Genomic DNA, 23,512 nt, shown 5'->3' with positions numbered 1-23,512 from the left:
ACACCTTCAATGCTCAGGCTACCACGTTTTCAAAATTACTTTGTGAATTGTTTTACTGCTAGGCACATCATTCTATCTTTTCTTAATAATTGATCATATGTTTCATTTGTTTATTACTTCAAATTTCTCAAGGTCAAAATTTTGTTTTCATACGTCATAGTCGAGGATAATGTTGCAAGGAGTTTGGAAAAAAAAGAAAATCAGTGTATTTTTGTATTTGTATTAATTTCTTATAAATTTTTAAGGTTAACACAAAAAAAGAAAAAAAGAAAAAAAGAAAATCTGTACATTCATGACTTTTATAGGCAAAAGATAAATAGCAGTTGGGGAAGCACGTTTGCCAAGTAAGCGGCCTCTGTGCTGAATATGGATTTGCAGAGGATAAACACGATCTCTTCCCACCTTTTATTTTTTATTTGTTTTATTTTATTTCTTTAAATCTCTTTTGAGAGTGGGGCTATAGTGGGACTTTTTTTAGAGATAAGTATATGAGATTCAATCTCTAGGCAAGATTTTGAGTGAGTGAGAATGAGAGGGAGAAGTGAGTGTGAGAGAATTAGAGAAGATAGTGAGAGAGAGATGAAAGAGTGAGTGAGAGTGAGAGATGATGAAAAGAGACATAAGAGTGAGTGAGAGTGAGAGATAGTGAAGAGAGAGATGAGAGATTAAGTGAGTGTGAGAGAAAGGGTAGGATTTGGGGAGAGGTAAGAGTAGAAGACATTGAGAAAATGGTGGAGTTATTTTGGTTTTAAAAATCGTATCAATTTGCGCGACGAAATAATATATTGGTCGCACAAAGTCTTAAATTTTTTTATTTATTTTAAAATTCCCATTTTTGGTGCCCGCCCAAATTTTTAGGGTTTTGCGCGACAAATTTTTGGTCGCTCAAAGTTTTGAGCGACCAAAATATTCCCGCGTCCCATTTTTGGTACCCGCCCAAATTTTTAGAGTATACTTTGCGCGACGAACGACTGTATATTGGTCGCGCAAAGTCGTGAAAATACACATCCATAAATGCATGATATGAGTTCCTTTAGTTTTGTGTCATGAATTGCTTTGTGAATTGTTTTGCTGCTAGGCACATCATTCTATCTTTTGTTAGCACATCATTCTATCTTTTGTTAATAATTGATCGTATGTTTCATTTGTTTACTTTGAAAAGATAAGGTTTCATCATTCGGATGCCGGACGGGAAGCAGGTCCGACACGAGTTCTGAGGGGGAATTCGGGTCGGGTCCTGTCAAAAATAGCCAAATTGTTCAACACCTTCAATGCTCCGGCTACCATGTTTTCAAAATTACTTTGTGAATTGTTTTACTGCTAGGCACATCATTCTATCTTTTCTTAATAATTGATCGTATGTTTCTTTTGTTTATTACTTCAAATTTCCCAAGGTCAAAATTTTGTTTTCATAGTCATAGTCGAGGATAATGTTGCAAGGAGTTTGGAAAAAAAAACAATCAGTGTATTTTTGTATTTGTATTAATTTCTTATAAATTTTTAAGGTTAACACAAAAAAAGAAAAAAAGAAACTCTAATCACACGTGGCACTGAAAAAAGCGCCTTAAATGTTGATTTTTGTTGATCATGTTCTGTTCAGTCCTGTTGGGTTCTTCTGGTGTGGCCTAGAAAGTGACCCTTCATGCCTTGCATTGCATGACTCAAATATAAAGGGATTTACTACCTAATGAGAGACCATTTTTAATAAAGAAAACTTGTTTTGAAATTAATTCTTTTTGCCCAACTTGTGGTGTGCGTGTCTATATCAATCAGCCTTAAGAAAACTCACATCTTTAATTTCAAAGAAATATCAGCTGGCTAATTTTGGGGTTTAAACCCCTTCATATGTCTTCTTTTATTTATGTTTATATTAACCGGGATGGGGGATTTGAACTTGCAATCTCTTCCAATATTGTGAAGAGAAATACCACTAGAACAAGATCTAGTTGTAGATAAAGTGTTTTAAACAGTTTTTAGTTAATTAAAAAAGCACCAATAACATGTCACATAAAATAGTTTTCGGAAACCATATAGATTGTGAGACTATGTCTATTTTTTTGAAGTGTGTGATTAGGCGAATAAATTTTTCGCGGTTGCATGTGAGGACTTGAAGATGAACTTGAGGTGGGAAGATGTGAAGAGGATTTAAAATCAAGGATTAGATTCACTAGGGACTTGTTAAGTGTAGAAACCTGTACTATTATTACTATATATTTGTGTTTAATTAGTTGTTTTGTTAAAGTTTATTAGTAATTTTTTTATTGCTTATGTTATTGTAGGGTTTTATTTTCTTTAAGTTCCGGTTCATATTTTAATCTGGATTTGTGAAAAAAATAAAGTTTCTTCATCACATTTAGCATGACATTTTCAAACGAAATAGGGGGACTAAACTTTACCAGACACAACATTGCTTTGGTTCAAACTTCTGATCACCCTCATCTCTATGTCCTGGAAAATGGATGATTTCATGGAATTACGTTCAAGCTATGTGAATGAACAGCTGGTTTTGATGGGAAAATGCTGTATGATTTAGTGATCGGAGTAGTTGAGGCTTAGGTTCTTCTTAAGCTGAAAATTTAGTTTGTGTGTAATCAGTTTCATATGAACATAGTATAAGCAGAAGATTAAAATGAAAGTTTCTGTCTGATCAGTTTCAATCAATACATACCAAACCAATAGTTTCTCCACTTTCAGAGCAGAAATGTTGCTATCTAGGTATACCTAGGAAATAACTCAACTCTAAAATTAAAGTTCAGTCGACGACAGAGAAAATTTGAAACTCTTTGTCAGCGATGGCTGCTTCCATGACCTGTCGCGGGCCAATTTCCCCACCATTGTCCATGAAGGACTTGATCAAATTGTCGTTGACGCCACTCATCAGCGTCACCCCTGGATGATGTTCTTCTGAATGAGGATACTTCCAGTCACTAATATTCCAAAGCAAAATGTGTGGCAATGGCCTCGCATCATATCCGGAAGCCTCAAGCTCCTCAAGCTTGCTCTGTTTTGCTTCATACAGAGTCTTCGAGGTGCAGCTAAAGAATCCTGCGAAGTCGGTGAGCACAAACACTTTCTTGATCATCTGCTCTGCCTTCAAGTTCTCATTCTCAACCACTTCCAGAATCAGATCACACACCTTCCGATAATCGACACTCTTGTTGGACTTCATGCGACATGTCCTCATCATAAACTCGCACTTGGACTTTAGATCATTGCCTTGTATCGAATGCAGCAGCGGCTGAGGCTGACCATCGGGCAAATCACCGAAACTGATCACCTTTCCTTTCCATGCCGGATCTTCATTCAGTTCCGAAACCAAAAGTCCCAAACTCACCTCCAATTCTCTTTGTAATTCGGCCGTGTGATCGGTGATGTTACACACTGCCAAACAGTTTTTAAATTTGCCCAAACCTTCTTCCCCCTGCTTTTGCTGCTGCTTTAGGTACATGTCCTCCACCATTGCCTTCCACTGAAGGTTAGCCGCTTCCCCGAAATCCTCATCTTCTGCATATTTTATGATCTCATTTGGAAGCAAAGCATCCGGCTTTATTATGCCGCCTCCTAAATTGCCTCCTGCTGCAGCTGCTGCTTTCACCTCCTCCAAACATTTTTTAACCTCAGAGCGCTCTCGTGTGCGGTTCCGATGTAAGGCTTGATGCATGTAGTAATTTAAAAAGGGCTCCAAAGCGTTGGTTAGCCGTTCCCACTCTTCGGATTGATCCGATTCTGGTGGGAAAAGCCTCCTCGCAATGCTTTCACGAAGCAAAATGGAGCTGGTGTGGTGGTCGGGGAGGCTGCAAACGGCTGCAGTCCCAGATACCACAAGATGATCAGCCTCATCAAGTTGGTCCCAGTCTTGGAATGACTTTAGTTCCAGCTTGTGCTGCTTAAATTTTTCAATATCAGACTTCCACCGCTCCGCCAAGAGATCCATAACCTGGTCGTGTAACAACTTATAGTCAGGGTCGCGGTGGAGCCTCTCCTCCGCAGTAGCGTCTTGGCCTTGTTCTAGAAGGCCGTAGAGAATGTCGAGAAGGTTATCGAAACCCCATTTCCAACAGGCGAAGGCGGGGAGGTTGCATAGTAGCGTCTTGGGGTGGTTCTGGTGGAGCCAAAACACGGCTGTGTGAAAGGCTTCCTTATAATTTCTTCCCTTACGAATAATCCTAGAATGGAGATTGAAGATGAGCTTGAGGGTGGTCAGGGGATTGTGGGACCAGGCCACCGGCAGCAGTTGCTTCAGATAGTTAAGTCTATAATGGTTATAATGGGAGGTCTGTTTCTGCCTCTCCTGCTTGATGTCGTCATCTTCGTCGTCGTCGTTACTGATGTGATCTTGATCTCGACTTTTCACATGAAAAAACAGATCAAGGCAGGGATCACCGAAGGAATACCACGAGGAGAACGAAATAGGGGAGGTGGAGATCTTGTCGGCCTCGGCCATGTCAAGGTTAGAGTTGGAAGACATTAACCTTCTTGTGAGCAGTTGAGGAGGACCGACAACAAGGGTTGTTGAAATTGGAATTGTAGGAGTAGAAGCAGGAGGAGCCATTACTTTCAGAACCCTCGTGAAATTGAAACACATTTGAAGCGTCACTGCTTTCTTCATCTGTAATTCCTCGTGAAATTGAACCCTCTTAGTTCAAATTGGACTCTCTCTCTTTTTCTCTCTCTCTGAGTGTGGAGAGGCTTGACTGATTGATCTTTAGGCTTCCAAGGAAATGAATACGCTTGTTTTTGTAACAGAACAGATTCACTGCCTGCTTGGCCACCAAGGAAAAGGAATTATATCACAAATCAAATACATAAGATAATTATCACACATATCCCTTTAAAATAAGCAAATTTACAATGGAGTAAAACTCTAAAAAAAAAAAATTCAATTCCCACTTTTTCTTCTTTTTTATGTCCAAAAAAAAATTACAACCAAACATAATAGAAATTTAAAAAAAATCAAATACAAATATTGTCCTTGGAATGAAGAATATCATCTAAATCATATGCAACCCCACCAAACACATGACATAGCGAATGCACCTGAAAATTTTGTAACAAACCCTTGAGGGGTGGGCAACCGAAACACATTGAAACTTCCTTTTTCTTTTTTTTAATATGACAATTGCAAAACTACAAACTTATAATCGCTGTCACTCTATATACTAATTGTCTTCTGGCTAAGTATCGATAATAATTTTTGGGTGAATTTTTCAGATTTTGTATGAATTTATTATAATTTTTTTGAAGTTAAAGCAGTGAAAAATACTAATAAATTGAAGAGAATGACACATGGCAGCGCCAGATTGGTGTGTCATTAGAGTTTCTGACAAGTGTCGGTAGCGCATAGCGACACGTGTCAACAGAGGTACATTTTTGTATCTTAAACGTAAAAATTTCTGAAAAAATGAATAAAAAATCATAAAAATACATCAAAAATTTCTAAAAACTCATTAAGACATTATCTTCGACTATAATGTGTGAAAACAAAATTTGAACTTTGGGAAACAAAATTGTATCTCAAACCAAAACAATAAAATTATGGGCCTGTACGTAGGCTCGTTGGTTCTGAACTATTCCTCACGTCTCCAACCCTTCCTTCATCAAATCTGCTCATCCCTCTCCTCTTCCATTGAAGTTAAAAAAAAAAGAAATTAACTATTAAAAAAATTGTGATTCCGTCTCCAACATCAAGTTGGTCTTTTCATTTTAATTTTTCTGCCAACCCTAAAGGAAAATCTTTTGTTTTCTTTCCTTCTCTTTTCTATTTAGATATCCAAAAGTATAAACCAACCCAAAAATATCCATGTTGTCTAACTGAACAACCACACAGAGACTTATTTATTTATTTAATTTTTAAAAATCCCAACGCTAATCTTATTAATTTAAAAAAGAAGACAAAAAGGAAAATTTACATTTTACATCACCATTATTTATTAAACAGCCCCAAAAATACATCAAATAACAAATGAATAAATAACTCCATCAAAACACACACCAAGAAATTGTTGAGCATAAAAATCATTACGGACAAAATGTTTAGTTAATTAAAGAAAAGACAAGCTTACTCAAAATAAAAATCATCACACACACCACATGCAAATAGAGTAGTTTGAATGAGTTCTTCAAAAATAAAAAGGATGATTTGCATGAATTGATAGTTGACTGAGTTCTTCAGCCAAAAAAGCATTTGTTTTATCATGAATGGTAGGTGGAATCCGGTTATAAAAAGCCCGCATTGTCTTCTTTTGTAATTAAGTTAGTATGTCTTTCATAACTAATGCCGCATATAAAATTGTGTTATCTAAATTAGGAAGAATTGCGCACCTAAAAAGCATTTCACCCAAAAATCGCAAATCAACTGAAGCTCAAGAGATAACTAAGCAGATTGAAAAACTCGAAGAAGAAGCAGGTAGGGCGTTAAATAGTCTGAAAACTCTGAAGCAGTTATCTGTAACTTGTATGAGCGATTTACACAAAATCTTAGAAGTAAAAACTAATGACCAGTGGAAAGGCAACCAAATTTCCGTTGATCCGTACTCCGTAGATCCTTCATCAACAGAGTACAGTGAGATCACAAAAATTGCCGAAGAGCATGACTTGAAAATCATGCCGTACAACATCGACTACGAAGTTCAGCAAAACAAGTAAGAATTTTTTTGATTTTTGTTTTGTTTTAATTATAATGTTTTTAAAGTTTCTAGTATTTTATAATTTTGGCTTATTCAAAATTTCTTTTCTTTTCTTTTTATTTATTGAAAGGAACGCTTCCAAGGGAGATGAGGGCTCCAGCACTTACAATAGCACATCCTGGCCTTGACTATCAATGCTTTTTAAATACGTGCTTTTATTATAGGTATGCTATTTAAATAAGGCGGCATGTGTGTTGTGGTACTCTTTCCTACCCCGTAGTTGTCTTTGGGAAAATTTTAATGAGGCCACCCCTTATACATGTTGTGTACTCAAAAACTAAAAAAAAAAAGAAGTTTACAGTCTTAAAAATTCAGAAAGTAATATTGAAATCCAATATCAATTTCTTTTCTTTTAAAAGGAGATGAAATCACAAAGACTAAGTCCACCAAAACTTGATAAGAAGTTAAATAACCTAGTTCCAAATATCCAGATGGCTGAGTGTGAACTAGGTTATTTAACTTCTTATCAAGTTTTGGGGGACTTAGTCTTTGTGATTTCATCTCCTTTTAAAAGAAAAGAAATTGATATTGGATTTCAATATTACTTTCTGAATTTTTAAGACGTAAACTTCTTTTTTTTTCTCTTTTTTTTTTTTTCAGTTTTTGAGTACACAACATGTATAAGGGGTGGCCTCATTAAAACCTTCCCAAAGACAACTACGGGGTAGGAAAGAGTACCACAACACACATGCCGCCTTATTTAAAAAGCATACCTATAATAAAAGCACGTATTTAAAAAGCATTGATAATCAAGGCCAGGATGTGCTACCGTAAGTACTGGAGCCATCATCTCCCTTGGAAGCGTTCCTTTCAATAAATAAAAAGAAAAGAAAAGAAATTTTGAATAAGCCAAAATTATAAAATACTAGAAACTTTAAAAACATTATAATTAAAACAAAACAAAAATTAAAAAAATTCTTACTTGTTTTGCTGAACTTCGTAGTCGATGTCGTACGGCATGATTTTCAAGTCATGCTCTTCGGCAATTTTTGTGATCTCACTGTACTCTGTTGATGAAGGATCTACGGAGTACGGATCAACGGAAATTTGGTTGCCTTTCCACTGGTCATTAGTTTTTACTTCTAAGATTTTGTGTAAATCGCTCATACAAGTTACAGATAACTGCTCCAGAGTTTTCAGACTATCTAACGCCCTATCTGCTTCTTCTTCGAGTTTTTCAATCTGATTATTTATCTCTTTAGCTTCAGTTGATTTGCGATTTTTGGGTGAAATGCTTTTTAGGTGCGCAATTCTTCCTAATTTAGATAACACAATTTTATATGCGGCATTAGTTATGAAAGACATATCTTAACCTAATTGCAAAAGAAGACAATGCGGGCTTTTTATAACCGGATTACACATACCATTCATGATAAAACAAATGCTTTTTTGGCTGAAAAACTCACTCAACTATCAATTCTCAATTCATGCAAATCATCCTTTATTTGCATGTGGTGTGTGTGATGATTTTTATTTTTGAGTGAGCTTGTCTTTTCTTTAATTAACTAAACATTTTGTCCGTAATGATTTTTATGCTCAACAATTTCTTGGTGTGTGTTTTGATGGAGTTATTTATTCATTTGTTATTTGATGTATTTCCTATTCCTATAAAATTTAACAAGCAGAGAACAACTACTTAAATATTGAAGAAAATCTAATAATTATAAGCAACCTTGTTAAAATGATGACAGATTATATGTCAACTCAAAGCTAATGATAAATTACATTTCTTTTCGTCTTAAAAAAGCTAATCGTGTTAAAAAAAAATTGTGATTCCGTCTCCAACATCAAGTTGGTTTCTGCCAACCCATCAAAACACATACCAAGAAATTGTTGAGCATAAAAATCATTACGGACAAAATGTTTAGTTAATTAAAGAAAAGACAAGCTTACATTGAACTGACGAAGCAGAGCCTCTGCCTTTCTGGCTTCTTCACCATCGTCATCATCACCGACCTCACTGCACTAATTCACATCACATTACTACTATTGCTGGCATCACTGGTTTGATTGGTAACATTGTTGGTCGTAGCAGTTTGTCTCCATCTTTCCTTCTACTTACCCCTTTGTCCAGCTTGTACTTGATAGCCCAATATTTTAAGCACGCGGCTCAGGTGGGAACTCCTTTTTGCGAACCCCTATTTGCGGCTCCATCTCAGCCATCAAAGTGATCTCAACCAGTGTTTTCAAAGCCATGCCTTCGCGCGCGTCGGAGCGAGGAGGCAGCAAATAGCCTCAAGGCGTCGTTTGTTTCGCGACTTGCACGTTTAGCGCGGGGAAGGCGTGGCGAGGCGGGGCAAGCCGCGCCAGATCTGGACATTCTGAACTGGAAGAAATTTTGCGAGTCTGCTAATTGGCTGTGGCTCTACGAGCAAGACGACTCGCATGGTTTTTGTTTTAGGTTCATTGTAATGAAACGACGTCGTTTCGATTGAAGTGTTAAAAAAAAAAAAAAAAAACTTAAAGTGAAACGACGTCGTTTCACTTGGAGTGTTTTGAAAAAGAATAAACACGCAAGTTTCTGTTGTTTTTTTTTTTTTCCTTCCCTTTATTGTAATAAACTTAGGCTTTTTATCACAAATGGTCCTTGACGTTTATGAAATTATCACGAATGGTCCTTGAGGTTTTTTTGTGACACTAATAGTCCTTAACGTTTGGACTTTTTATCACAAATAGTCCTTGCTGTCAATAATTCTGTTAAGTGTATGATGTGGAAGATAAGTGGGGCCCACATGTACAATCACATCGTGACATGTGGATTAAATAAATAAATAAATATTTTTTTTTAATGAAAATCCATTAAAAAACCATTTAGCCTCTCTCTCTCTCTACTCTCTAAATGGTTTTTTTTAATGGATTTTCATAATAAAAAAATATTTATTTATTTATTTAATCCACATGTCACGATGTGATTGTACATGTGGGCTCCACTTATCTTCCACATCATACACATAACAGAATTTTTGACGGCAAGGACCATTTGTGATAAAAAGTCCAAACGTTAAGGACTATTAGTGTCACAAAAAAACGTCAAGGACCATTCGTGATAATTTCGTAAACGTTAAGGACCATTTGTGATAAAAAGCCATAAACTTAAGCAAGAAGAATTAATAGTTTCTTATCTCCAGCCGACTGTAGCTTTTCTACTTACCTTTTTTTTTCTTTTTCTTTTTTGCTAAATTAATATATTAACACATGGAATTATATATATATTGTATAGTCCAACCCTAATTTCTACCTTTACTATATAATCTCCATCAATTTCAAGAATTCTCTTCATCTTTCGACTGCAAGTAAGTCATTTTGTTTTTCTCTCTAATTCTTCGCAACTGTAATTTGAAGTTCCGTATTTTTTTTTTCAATTTTTTTAAAAATATATTAGTTATCTTATTCGTTTATGTGATATAGTAGAAATTTGATGTATATGCATCATTCTTGTATCTTAGAAATATTAATGGTGTTGTTTTATAGCTATGATATTAGTGTTGAAGAGTGGGATGAGTGAATTATGCTTTTGTTCTGATGTTGAATAAATATTTTATGTTTTGGGATTGATTATTATGCTTTGAATGTCAATTAGTACTTATATTTAATTATATTTAAAAGATTGTTATGGTTCAATAAGAATTAGTTGTACAATTTAATTGTATTGTATTATTCATAAATTTTTCTTACTAAAATAAATTAATGTTCAAAAGGCTTACGCCTCGTGTAGCGCTACTAAAAACACCTTACCTACACGCCTCGCCTTTGAAAACATTGATCTCAACAGCTGGAGAGAAGCTTACAATAGAAATGGGTACGATGCCCTTCCCCTTAGCGTACATGTCCTGGCACGCCTTTTCCAATCCCGCCTTTCTTCCATCCAATCGCGCCTGTTTTATTTTTGACTCCCTTTTGTTCTTCTCAAACAAATTCTCCTCTTCCTCTCTCTCTCTCTCTCTCTCTCTCTCTCTCTCTCTCTCTCATCTGTTTGTTCTCTCTGTTAGTGGCGATTGGGTTAGGGTTGATAACAATTACTGTTCACATTTTTCCCATCTCCTTCACGCACATAGTACCCAAACACCACCATCGCCTCCCTCAGACATCTACGAATCCCAAAAAAATCTTTTAGTTTTTAGAATTCTAACCTTCAAATATATTTCTTAGGGGGGTGTATTCAATTAAGAGTTTCAAAGAGTTTAAAAGAGTTTAGAAGTTTAGGTGTATTCAATTCAGATTTTAAAAGAGGTCGTAAAAGTTTGGGTGTATTCAATTCAGATTTCAATTTATATTAAAAAAAAATACATCGAAATCTAGGTGTATTCAATGATGACTTTTTAAAAGTCAAACAAAATTTAGGTGTATTCAAAAAGTAATTTATTTTGAAGGAATTAATAAGTTGCTCAATTTCGTTAGAAATTAAAGTGGTAAGTATAAATACAAAAGGCTTTGACAAATCTTATGTGAACCCTAGAAACTTTGAACGTGCTCTACGCTTTCCAGTCCTTGAACGTGTGTGCAAAATCTCTTCTCTTTTTCTACGCTTTCTACGCTTTACAGTGCTTGAATAATTGTTGTTGCTATACATCATCATATATCCAAGCAATTGATGTTGCTTGTATTCGATGCACATCATGTATGAATCGTTGGTGTTTCTTGAATAGTTATTGTTGCCATCATCAAATATCAATGAACAGTACATCATCATCATATTTATTGTTGTGCATGTACTTTTTCTACGATTTTTCTACTTTTCATTCTTTTCATTTTTTTTTTTGGTTCCTGTTTTTTTTTTTCTTGAATAGTTTTTTGGTTGCTGTTTTTTTTTGTTTCTGTACTTTTTCTACATCATCCTTTTTCTTTGGTTGCTGTTCCTCAAATATCGATAGCCTTCTTCATCTCCAATCAGCCTTTTTTTTGTTCTGTGTTTCCCTTCTTTATCAATGTACAATATATATCTAGTTCATGCCAAAACAAAAAGGAAAAAAATTATCTTCATATATGTATTTTTTCTTATAAACTGATTAAAGATTGCATGTATTATCTAGTAACATTATAAATGGGAGATTCACAACAAGGAAAAGGAAAAACACCTTATAACCCATGGACCTCGAAAGAGAGCAATATGCTATTAGAGATGCTATGAATGACATGAGTCAAAGATGAGCAATGAAGCAGATACTTATTCGTTTTTATGCATTTAGAATTATAGTTTACTTATCTTTTTTTTTGTATTGAAATTACTTTTGCGCATTTTTCATAAACATGCAGACATAAATCCTTATTTGGTTGCACATTTGAGCAAATTAGATGCCCTTCTTTTTTTATTTTCTTTGGATGCCCTTTTCTTATTTGGTTGTAAAGGTACTTTTCTCTTTTGAAAATCTAGAAAAACGATAAACAAACAAAATAAAAAATAAAAATAAAAAAATATATATTTAGAACTCTAATCAACTCTTTTAAAATCTACAATAAAACTCTAACAAACACCATCAAAATCAATCTAGGAATTCAATCAAACTCTATGTGGAGTTGATAGAAATCAATTGAACTACATTGAACTCTATAAACTTTATAACTCCATTCAACTCTTTTAAAATCTTAATTGAATACACCCCCCTTAGAATCCTAATTTTAATTTTTAACTATTTTAATTTTTTGTGTTCATTCTCTCTCACGACGACCTTCCTTGCCCGCCAATCTAGGAGGTAGAGTGAAGGGCCTTGGCTCTGTCTTGGGCCTGTTTCCTTGGTACTTGGGTATGTTACTCTATTTTGCTGTTTCAGTATTTCAGCTTTTGTTGTTGTTTGGGATCGTGATATGTTTTTCCGTAAACTGGTTTTTGCATCGACGGCTCCCTCTTTCTCGCCAACTCTCTCTCTCTCTCTCTCTCTCTCTCTCTCTCTCTCTCTCTCTCTCTGTGTCCATGAGAGCCTCCCTTCCGCCATTCCATAGGTAACAACTGTCCTTCCTTATCTGAGAGCCTCCCTTCCGCCATTCCATAGGTAACAACTGTCCTTCCTTATCTTAGAATTATTTTCTATGTTTTTTGAAAATTCAATTTCTATATCCCTAATTTGATTTAGGGTTAAAATATTTGGGTATTTAATTGTAATTTATCCGTGAAAATCATTATCTTTTTATATATTTTTTTGATTTATATAGGGATTAGGACAAATTTTCTGAAATTTTTTTTGTATATAGGGATTTATACTGGTAGTGATTATTTGCGAATATGCATTTGTTTCTCAATTGTTTATGAGATTCTGAATCATTTCTTGGTGTTTGTGATTTGTTGTTGTAACAAGAGATGAGTTTGTTCCTCAAAAGGAAGGGAGTTGTCAGTTGAGTACTTGGAAAATGATATTGACATCTTCCAGAGTGTGAATGATTGGGTTGGTATTGTAATTTTCAAAAGATGAAATTATAAAATCCAAGATTACTTTGTTTCGCCTGAATGGGAAATCCAGAAAAATGAGGGTGCTCTCTCTTCAATGTTACAGTTCTTCCTCAATCAAAGCTGATAAAAAAAATTGCCTCCTCATTGAACTGAGTGAACAGCTGGTTTGGAGGGGACTTGTGTTTGGAGGCGACGTATGTTTTGGAGGGGACGTTTTGGAGGGAGAAGAGAGTATTGGAGGGAGAAGAGAGAAGAAGGCCTCGTTCTAATACAACACTTACACTTACAATTGCTTTTCATACAGCCGTTAGATTGGATCCAACGGTGTTCTCATGTTATGTTCTCACATAAGCGTTCTCACTAGATCCCGACCCATACTTTGATGTGTTGAGAAGCCCCAGTTAATCTCACTTGGATCCATTAGTGTCGGTGCATTCCTTTGTTGGGAGCCCAGCCCAAGATAAAAATTTCATGATATGCCCATTAAAATATTGGGCTACCAAGTGCAAGCTGGACAAGGGGGTAGGTACAAGGAAAGATGGAGACAAGCTGCTACGACCAACAATGTTACCAATCAAATCAGTGATGCCAGCAATGCTAGCAATGGGGGAAATGGCAGAGCAGAGTTTCGAAGGCCTTTATCTCCTAAAATTAGGGTTATTGATTTCCCATGTGCAAGACAATGATTTCATATCTCTGGACTTACTAAACATAGGAAAGCAATTGATTTTCCATGCTCAAGCCTCCTTTCTCATGAACCAAACGGGACCTAGTCCCTTTAAGCCCTGGAATGCATGAACTGTCCCAGGATTGCAGGTTGTGGGCCCCACCTTGTTCCACTAACATGAGTAACATATCACTTGGGATTATATTCAAATTTCTAGTTCTTAAGCTCTCTCACAATTATGAACATAAAATTATTGTCGATACTTAACGAGAAAAGAATCGAAATTTTTCTGGGACAATTAGTATATAGAGTGACAAGGATTATAAGTCGGTAGTTTTGCAATATTCTTTTTTTTTTTTTTTTAAAGTTTCAATTGTATTAGCTATGTCATGTGTTTCGGTTGCCCACCCCTTCAAGGGTTTGTTACAAAGGGTTGCCTATGATTTAGATGATATTCTTCATTCGAAGGACAATATTTGTATTTGGTTTTTAAAAAATTTCCATTTTCTTTGGTTGTAAGTCTTTTTTTGGACATAAAAAAGAAAACAAATTGGGAATTGAAAACCTTTCAGAGTTTTACTCCATTGGAAATTTGCTTATTTTAAAGGGATATGTGTGATAATTATCTCATGTATTTGATTCGTGATATAATTCCTTTTCCTTGGTGCCCAAGCAGGCAGCAAATCTGTCAAGCCTCTCCACGCTCAGAGAGAGAGAGAGAGAGAGAGTCCAATTTGAACTAAGAGGGTTCAATTTCAAGAGGAATTACAGATGAAGAAAGCAGTAACGCTTCAAATGTGTTTCAATTTCACGAGGGTTCTGAAAGTAATGGCTCCTCCTGCTGCTACTCCTACAATTCCAACTTCAACAACTCTTGTTGTCGGTCCTCCTCAACTGCTCACAAGAAGGTTAATGTCTTCTGACTCTAACCTTGACATGCCCGAGGCCGACAAGATCTCCACCTCCCCTATGTCGTTCTCCTCATGGTATTCCTTCGGTGATCCCTGCCTTGATCTGTTTTTTCATGTGAAAAGTCGAGATCAAGATCACATCAGTAACGACGATGAAGACGACGACATCAAGCAGGAGAGGCAGAAACAGACCTCCCATTATAACCATTATAAACTTAACTATCTGAAGCAACTGCTGCCGGTGGCCTGGTCCCACAATCCCCTGACCACCCTCAAGCTCATCTTCAATCTCCATTCTAGGATTATTCGCAAGGGAAGATATTATCCGGAAGCCTTTCACACAGCCGTGTTTTGGCTCCACCAGAACCACCCCAAGACGCTACTATGCAACCTCCCCCCCTTCGCCGGTTGGAAATGTGTTGGAACTCATTGTTGTCCCACATCGGATAGAGGGCCAAAGAGAAAGTAGTTTAAATAGAAATACCCTTCTCTAACTAATACCGAGGCCTTTTGTGATAAAACCCTACACCTGAGGATTGTGCAGGTGGTAAAGTGGGGACAGTATCGGTGTTGTTGGAGTGGGCCTTCGGCCCGTTAACCTGGAAAATTTGACATGGTATCAAAGCCAGGTTGCGGGCCCGTACTTGCCACGTGATGGGTAGGTCCCCGTTTGGCCCCGCGCGATGGGTGAGTCCCCGTTTGGCTCCACGTAGGCCAAAAGTGTCACGTGATGGGTGGGTCCCCGTTTGGCCCCGCGCGATGGGTGAGTCCCTACATGGCTCCATGTGGTTGCCGATATGTGGATCTCCACGTGTGACCCATAAAAATGGGGTCTCACGTGCGGGGGAGTGTTGGAACTCATTGTTGTCCCACATCGGATAGAGGGCCAAAGAGAAAGTAGTTTAAATAGAAATACCCTTCTCTAACTAATACCGAGGCCTTTTGTGATAAAACCCCACACCTGAGGATTGTACAGGTGGTAAAGTGGGGACAGTATCGGTGTTGTTGGAGTGGGCCTTCGGCCCATTAACCTGGAAAATTTGACAAAATGGGGGTTCGATAACCTTCTCGACATTCTCTACAGCCTTCTAGAACAAGGCCAAGACGCTACTGCAGAGGAGAGGCCCCACCGCGACCCTGACTATAAGTTGTTACACGACCAGGTTATGGATCTCTTGGCGGAGCGGTGGAAGTCTGATATTGAAAAATTTAGGCAGCACAAGCTGGAACTAAAGTCATTCCTAGAGTGGGACCAACTTGATGAGGCTGATCATCTTTTGGTATCCGGGACTGCAGCGGTTTGCAGCCTCCCCGACCCCCACACCAGCTCCATTTTGCTTCCTGAAAGCATTGCGAGGAGGCTTTTCCCACCAGAATCGGATCAATCCAAAGAGTGGGAACGGCTAACCGACGCTTTGGAGCCCTTTTTGAATTACTACATGCATCAAGCCTTACATCGGAACCGCACACGAGAGCGCTCTGAGGTTAAAAAATGTTTGGAGGAGGTGAAAGCAGCAGCTGCAGCAGGAGGCAATTTAGGAGGTGGCATAATAAAGCCGGATGCTTTGCTTCCAAATGAGATCATAAAATATGCAGAAGATGAGGATTTCTGGGAAGCGGCTAACCTTCAGTGGAAGGCAATGGTGGAGGACATGTACCTAAAGCAGCAGCAAAAGCAGGGGGAAGAAGGTTTGGGCAAATTTAAAAACTGTTTGGCAGTGTGTAACATCACCGATCACACGGCCAAATTACAAAGAGAATTGGAGGTGAGTTTGGGACTTTTGGTTTCGGAACTGAATGAAGATCCGGCATGGAAAGGAAAGGTAATCAGTTTCGGTGATTTGCCCGATGGTCAGCCTCAGCCGCTGCTGCATTCAATACAAGGCGATGATCTCAAGTCCAAGTGCGAGTTTATGATGAGGACACTTCGCATAAAGTCCAACAAGAGTGTCGATTATCGGAAGGTGTGTGATCTGATTCTGGAAGAGGTTGAGAATGAGAACTTGAAGGCAGAGCAGATGATCAAGAAAGTGTTTGTGCTCACCGACTGCATAGGATTCTTTAACTGCACCTCGAAGACTCTGTATGAAGCAAAACAGAGCAAGCTTGAGGAGCTTGAGGCTTCCGGATATGATGCGAGGCCATTGCCACACATTTTGCTTTGGGATATTAGTGACTGGAAGTATCCTCATTCAGAAGAACATCATCCAGGGGTGACGCTGATGAGTGGCGTCAACAACAATTTGATCAAGTCCTTCATGGACAATGGTGGGGAAATTGGCCCGCGCCAGGTCATGGAAGCAGCCATCGCTGACAAAGAGTTTCAAACTTTCTCTGTCGTCGACTGAACTATAAATGAGGATCAAGATCAATCCATTGGATATTCGGAGGAAGTAGAATCGTAGTTTTAGTGAGTTTGCACTGATATATTGTTATCTGTGTTAGCTTAGATAGATAGATATATGTTTTAGTTAAATTTAATTTTTAGAGTTGAGTTATTTCCTAGGTATAGTTTGGTAAAGTGTAGTCTCCCTATTCGTCGTTTGAAATTGTCATGCTAAATGTGATGAAGAAACGTTTTTTTTTTTCACAAATCCAGATTAGAATATGAACTGGAACTTAAAGAAAATAAAACCGTACAATAACATAAGCAATAAAAAAAAATTACTAATAAACTTTAACAAAACAACTAATTAAACACAAATAGTAATAATAGTATAGGTTTCTACACTTAACAAGTCCCTAGTGAATCTAATCCTTGATTTCATATCCTCTTCACATCTTCCCACCTCAAGTTCATCTTCAAGTCCTCATATGCAGCCGCGAAAAATTTATTCACCTAATCAAACACTTAAAAAAAAATAGACATAGTATCACAATCTATATAGTTTTCGAAAACTCTTCTATGTGACATGTTATTGGTGCTTTTTTAATTAACTAAAAAGGTTTTTAAACACTTTCTATAACTAGATCTTGTTTTAGTGGTATTTTTCTTCACAATATTGGAAGAGATTGCAAGTTCAAATCCCCCATCCCGGTTAATATAAACATAAATAAAAGAAGACATATGAAGGGGTTTAAACCCCAAAATTAACCAGCTGATATTTCTTCGAAATGAAAGATGTGAGTTTTCTGAAGGCTGATTGATTGATATAGACACCCACAGCACAAGTTGAGCAAAAAGAATTAATTCCAAAACAATTTTTTATATTAAAAATGGTCTCTCATTAGGTAGTAAATCCCCTTATATTTGAGTCATGCAATGCAAGGCATGAAGGGTCACTTTCTGGGCCACACCAGAAGAACCCAACAGGACTGAATAGAACATGATCAACAAAAAATCATGGAGGCTCTTTTTTTACTCTCTCTCTCTCTCCTTCTCTTCTGGATTCTGATTCATTGCTCCTCCAACTCCAGAAATGAAAAACACATGTATCTACTGTGCTGTACCAAAGTGCCTGTACCCCACTGGCCCTGCTTTATGCATGTAATTATTATAAAGGTGAGGAGAAAAAAGAAAAATCATGAGATACTCGATGTTCTGGAAATTTACCAAGTATGAGCTGTTTTTCAAGCCCTTTTTAAACCCGCATTGAGAAATGTGGATGCCAAGCTAAAAGAGAAGCAATAAGAGAAAGTGAGAAACCAACTTCTTTCGGTGTTCCTTTATGTTTACTGCTTTGCTTCCATGATGCATAATATTTGCTCCATTTACAGAATGGTAACTGTAATTACTAAACATGGCAAAGAATTTCCAACTGTGCTGCATCCTTTTTTGATCCATTAGTGTCGGTGCACTTTCAGCAACAAAAATAGACCCCGGGGCTTTCACAAAGTGTGCCATTTTGGATTGCCATGCAGATATGGGCTTTGTCAATTTCGAAACCCCTTTCTCGTAGTTTAAATTAGTTTAAAGTAGATTTTAATGAGTAGAATTTCAACCCTTTGGTATATGCTGAATTCATCGCACTAAAACCACTTGCCACAGACAAATTCATGCAACCTGAAATCTGCAAGCTCAGTCTTTACCCAAAAAAAATACAAACAAATTGATGAAAACTTGTGCATAGAAAAATTGAGGAAATCCATCCAACAATAACAGGGGAAGATCAAATTCTTCAACTTGTTTGAATGCTGAATTCAGTAGAGGACATAACAGATTACAAATGTTACATTCTGAAATACATACTTCTACATCACTAACCAGAACTCCCATGGGGTTCAAATTTATAACACTTATATACACAAAGAAGAAAGACAGAAAATTGACACCAGAAAACAGAAGAAAAAAATATAGCTATTTTCACTGAAGGGGGAGGGAGCCGTGTAGTTTTGGACCTAAGAAAATTGTTTCAGCTCCTCAAACTCAATCTATACTAAAACAAAATGCTACCCAAGAAGACATGAGAAACGCGTGGAACCATTATCTTACAGAGCTCGCTGCTTTGTCGGGAGCCTTAAAATGTCCCAAAAGCCCTGAACCACCATTGAAATCCAAATAAAACTCTCTGTTTCTCCTCTTCTCTGGTTCCCATTTTTCTTACCGGGAGTCGCCGATTATAGATGAAAGAGCTAACCTGAGCTGATCCTGAGTGTAAATTCGGCTGCCCATTTTCACAGTGGCTTGTTGTATCATCAAATCATTGACTACAGAAATGCTGGCATGGTGTACATCCAAATCTAGCTCTTTCAGAGAAGCCATTAATCTGGCTGCAGGGTGGTTCTTCTTGCAACACTGAATTCGAATCATGGCGTCCCATCCGATTATCTTCACATCAATATCCAAGTCTATCAATTTACTACTAGCTTGGTGTTTAGACATTTTGAGGTCTTGGTCTGACAGAGAACTCGAGTCTTTACAACCCAAGTCCTGGTTCATCGACTCCAATTGCTTCTGCAAGTCCTCCTTATCGCTCTCCACTGTCTGCAGCTTCGCCTTCAGCTCGTTGATATACGATATGGCATCGCCCAGAAGCGATGCCTTGTCCATTTTCGACACGTTTGGTACCACCGCTCGGAGAGCATAGAATCTCTGGTTAAGCTTCTCTCTTCTTTGCCTCTCTGCTTCAACGTGGTTCAGGGGCTCTTCTCTCCCGTTGGCCGGTTTACGACCCCGTTTTCTCGGTCGTTTTTCGGGGTCCACAACCCGGCTACTATCAGTCTCCCGAACCACCGAGGCTTCAAGGTCGGAGTGGTCCGAATCGGCGGCGCCACCGCCGCCCGATTTCACGACACCACTGGACGGCAAAATCACCCCCGAGCTAAACGACAAGATCCCCTCGTCGTTGCTGCCGCGAGAGGGCGGCGACCTCTTCTTCTTGCTATTGTTATCCTCGGCGGCGGCAATTTGGGAGTGCCCCGAAAACAATTTTCCATTGGCGCTGTAAGAGCTCCTCTTGCTCTCACCGAAACTCAAAATCTCTCCCGATTCAGGCTTCAACGAATGGGAATTGGAATTGGAGTTCTTCACGCTGTTCCCGTCGTAACCATAATCGGAAAAATTGAGCTCCCTGGTGAAGAAGCTTTGCGTCTGCTGCTGTACTTGCTGCTGCTGCAGCTGCGATTGTTGTAATTGAATCGCGCTCGGGTTCTCCGATAAGCTACTGGAACTCGGCTGGTGGCTTTCGAACTGAATTGGCTTCGAGACGGGCTGTGTGCCGGTGCTGGTGGGTGCCGAAGTAACGGGAGCCATGTTCACCGGGTCCTTGACTTCGATGGTGGTGGACGACGGATCGTTAATCCAGAGCGACGACGGGTCGTTTTCTCCCTGATCCGCACCGCCGCCGCCCATAGGCCACGAACCCACTTCCAAATTGTTGAAATTGAACAAAACCCGGACTTTGTTTGTCAGATCCGAGCTCTGGTAGATGAGCTCCGTCGAGCCCAGCTCTACCACCCCATTTGCCGTCGGAACGCAAACCATAGTCTGCAGCCCAAACAACTGGCCCTGTCTCGCCCGCTCGCACTGGGACGCCGCCAGCCGGTCCGTTCCAGCAACCCAGACCGGGGTCGAGTGAAAGAAGGCCTGACCCGGAAGCCCGCCGCCGGGGACGAACGACTGAGTCATCGAGACCAGGAAGAACCACTCTGTATCGGTCACCTCCTGATCCACTACTGCGTCGTCTGCTGACGTGTCGGCGCCGGAAATCAAGGAGTTGAGCTCGCGGAGGACTTTTTTCCTGTACTCCTGGTCGGCGGCGGAAGTCGTTGTTTTGGCCTTAGCCTTGCCTTTGTCCCTCTCGTCCTTGTAAAACCCTTCACCCCACCCGAGAACGGTGCCGCCGGAGTAGTCGTACGAGGACTGCCAGAAGATGGCGTAGGTCCAGCTCTCGCGGGCGCCTTCGATGAGGGCCTGGAGGCGCTGCATGAGGGTCTCCTGGTTGAAGGGCGTGATGGACGGCTGAGATTGCGCGACAGCAGCCGCCTTCGGGTAGTCTGAAGTGGAGGCTGACGACTGAGGCTGGGCTTGGGGGTGAGCGGGTTGAGGCGTGGTCTGGGCCGATGGCGCCGCCCAAAACGACGTCAGATCGGATGAGCTCATAAAGGCCTCCATCAGCGACGCGTTGTCGTCCGTCCACAAATTCATCGTCGGCGGTATCCGATAGTCCGTCATGTGAAGCGATACCGTCTTAGTGACGTAAGAGTAGGTGTGGACGATGGAGAGAGGATAGGGTGCGGAGAGAAAAAGAGAAGGTAGAGAGAGAGAATTTTGATTTGGGGAGTTTTGAATTTGTGTTTGGGGATTTTATTTGGAGAGCATTTGAGCTGAATTTTGGTTGGGGAGGAAAGTGGGTGGAGGGTGGGAGGAGAGAGTGAGTGGACCAAAAGTTTACTAGCGCAAGCCAAGTAAAAAGGAAAGGGAAGTTTCGGGGAAAATCGGGTTGGCCGATTTAATCGCCAGCGTAGATCAACCAAAAGCCGGCGTATGTACATCTATCTAAAGCTTGGACGTGCGTCACGTGCGTTACACGTGTAATAGCTGGAAACTCTTTGACTTTTGACCATGAGGAAATGGGCTTTGGAGTTTGGACTTCCGACACTGCAAGTTGCAACACTAGCACCACAATCACGTGCGGAGGCATGGCTTATTTATTACAAAAATATAAGTTTAAATAGAAAATGATAATAACAATAGAAATGTGGGTTTTGGGGATAAGATGATTTTCGAAGATCTTTATTTCACATGAGTAAAAGTTTGACTGCATACTCTTTTGACTGGAATAAAAGGTTGAATTTATTTTTCGACTGGAATTAAAGGCTGAATCTATTCGGAAACTATTAACGGCATAATCTTTTGTATTGAATTAATTACTTCAAACATCAGATGATTAATAATTATATATTTTATATGAACAATTAAAATTATTAGTCGACTTCTTATTCGGGGAACGCTGCACATAAATGATATAATTAGTATAATTTTTCAGGCTTAATTCCTAAAGTGCATTATTCTGAAACATTGGTCAAATCCCATTTTACTCACGTTTGGTTCATGGGAAAGGAGGCTTGGAGATGGGAAATCAATTGTTTTCCCATGTTTGGTAAGTTCATACATGGGAAATCGTTGCCTTGCATATGGGAAAGTAGGGAGGAAAGTGAAGCCCTCCAACCCCCTTGGTTTTGTTTTCCTCCTCGGGAAAGTTTGGGAAAATGAGCCAACATTAAATACACATTTTTCATATATTGTCCTCATTAACAATTTAGAATTATAATATAGCATTAGATGCATTTTATTTTATTATATGTGGAAAATTAAACAAACTTTGTTTTACATTCCTACATAAACCAAACATGTGAAAGGAAATAAAGTGGTATTTCTTGATTACTTTCTCAAGTTTACCAAACATATATACAAAGAATACCCATTTCCCATCCCTTGGGAAATAACATAGGAAGTGATTTCCTCTCAAATTGGAGTGAATGACCTAGGTGCACAAAATTACTAAAACACCCTGCCACGTCATCAAACTTAACGGACTTTTTGATGGAGTTGACGGTATGGGCAATATGGAACATCAAACCTTGGTCAAGGGGGCAAAATGTGTCACTTTGACTTTAAGGGGGTAAAATGGGATTTGACTAATGTTTCAAGGTGCACTGTAGCACTTAAGCCTATTTTTTATTGGTTAAATACCTTTCTGATCATTGGGTTTTGCATGAAAATTCAATTTGGTCACTGAAAAAAAAATTTAGCCAAATTAGTCACTGTGTTTCCCAAAGTTTACAATTTATAGACATTCTATTATCTTCCGTTAAGTGCAGTTTTTATTTTTTTATTTTTTTATGAAGCACGTTTAATCTTCTTCCTCTAACTCAATGAGTTATGGTATATTGTGTCATTAGAGTTTAACAAATTGGGGGAAATCTTGGCAATTGTGAAAAGAAAAAAAAAAGGAACTTTAGAATGAAAGAGTGTTAAAATACACTCTAATCTTTTCTATATTTATAATGATTTACTATCACATTTTATACTTTATACATTTCATGGTAAGTTATATGAATAATTCCAATAATGCTCAATCTTTTCACTATCTCCATCATCTTTAAGTCTTGTAGTCATCACATAAATACCAAAATTATTTATTTGCTGCAGATATTGGTATTGATCTTTATAGTATGAGAATATTATCTCCTTGAATAACTATCATATCTAAAAGAAATAAATACAAGATTGTGTTCATTGATAACACAAAAGTGGCAGTGGTATGTTGCCTAAAACTACCAATACAATTACAACTCTCATAAGTAGAGATTAGACTACAAACAAAGAGTTGATGCAATTATTACAACTCAAGAAATTGTAAACACACAACAAGTGAGTAAAACCCACTCAACCACCTCATTTGTCATCCAATTCACCAATGAA

General features: G+C 38.4%; 3 protein-coding genes across 8 annotated transcripts; 1 reads left to right on the top strand and 2 right to left on the bottom strand.

Annotated features, from left to right (window-relative positions):
* Positions 1 to 2,624: 2,624 nt before the first annotated feature.
* LOC110746209 (uncharacterized) lies at positions 2,625 to 9,090 on the bottom strand. 6 transcript variants are annotated; one of them, XM_088253840.1, is made up of 5 exons: positions 8,749 to 9,090; positions 8,580 to 8,646; positions 7,609 to 7,748; positions 7,456 to 7,493; positions 2,625 to 4,008 (listed from the first exon to the last, which is right to left on the bottom strand). In XM_088253840.1, exons 3-5 carry the CDS (start codon positions 7,644 to 7,646, stop codon positions 2,753 to 2,755), a joined length of 1,332 nt encoding a protein of 443 aa, XP_088109966.1. In that variant the 5' UTR covers positions 7,647 to 7,748; positions 8,580 to 8,646; positions 8,749 to 9,090; the 3' UTR covers positions 2,625 to 2,752. The 6 variants fall into 6 exon arrangements, with proteins under 6 accessions (XP_088109966.1, XP_088109964.1, XP_088109965.1 ...); XM_088253838.1 differs by having other exon boundaries at positions 7,609 to 7,942; positions 8,580 to 9,090; XM_088253839.1 differs by having other exon boundaries at positions 8,580 to 9,090.
* Positions 9,091 to 14,563: 5,473 nt separating this feature from the next.
* On the top strand, positions 14,564 to 16,994 carry LOC110746207 (uncharacterized). Its single transcript, XM_021946417.2, has 2 exons — positions 14,564 to 14,895; positions 15,731 to 16,994. The coding sequence occupies exons 1-2, from the start codon at positions 14,564 to 14,566 to the stop codon at positions 16,992 to 16,994; spliced, it is 1,596 nt and encodes a 531-aa protein (XP_021802109.2).
* A 1,748-nt stretch (positions 16,995 to 18,742) lies between these two features.
* Positions 18,743 to 21,447, bottom strand: MYC2 (Basic helix-loop-helix (bHLH) DNA-binding family protein). The gene has a single exon (XM_021946418.2). It carries the CDS (start codon positions 21,257 to 21,259, stop codon positions 19,187 to 19,189), a length of 2,073 nt encoding a protein of 690 aa, XP_021802110.1. The 5' UTR covers positions 21,260 to 21,447; the 3' UTR covers positions 18,743 to 19,186.
* Positions 21,448 to 23,512: the final 2,065 nt, after the last annotated feature.

Source organism: Prunus avium, chromosome 5 (genome assembly GCF_965620075.1).
Source record: "Prunus avium chromosome 5, drPruAviu1.hap1.1, whole genome shotgun sequence".
Taxonomy (NCBI): domain Eukaryota; kingdom Viridiplantae; phylum Streptophyta; class Magnoliopsida; order Rosales; family Rosaceae; genus Prunus; species Prunus avium.
Note: the sequence above shows the minus strand (reverse complement) of the source record. Positions and strands in the feature narration are given on the sequence as shown.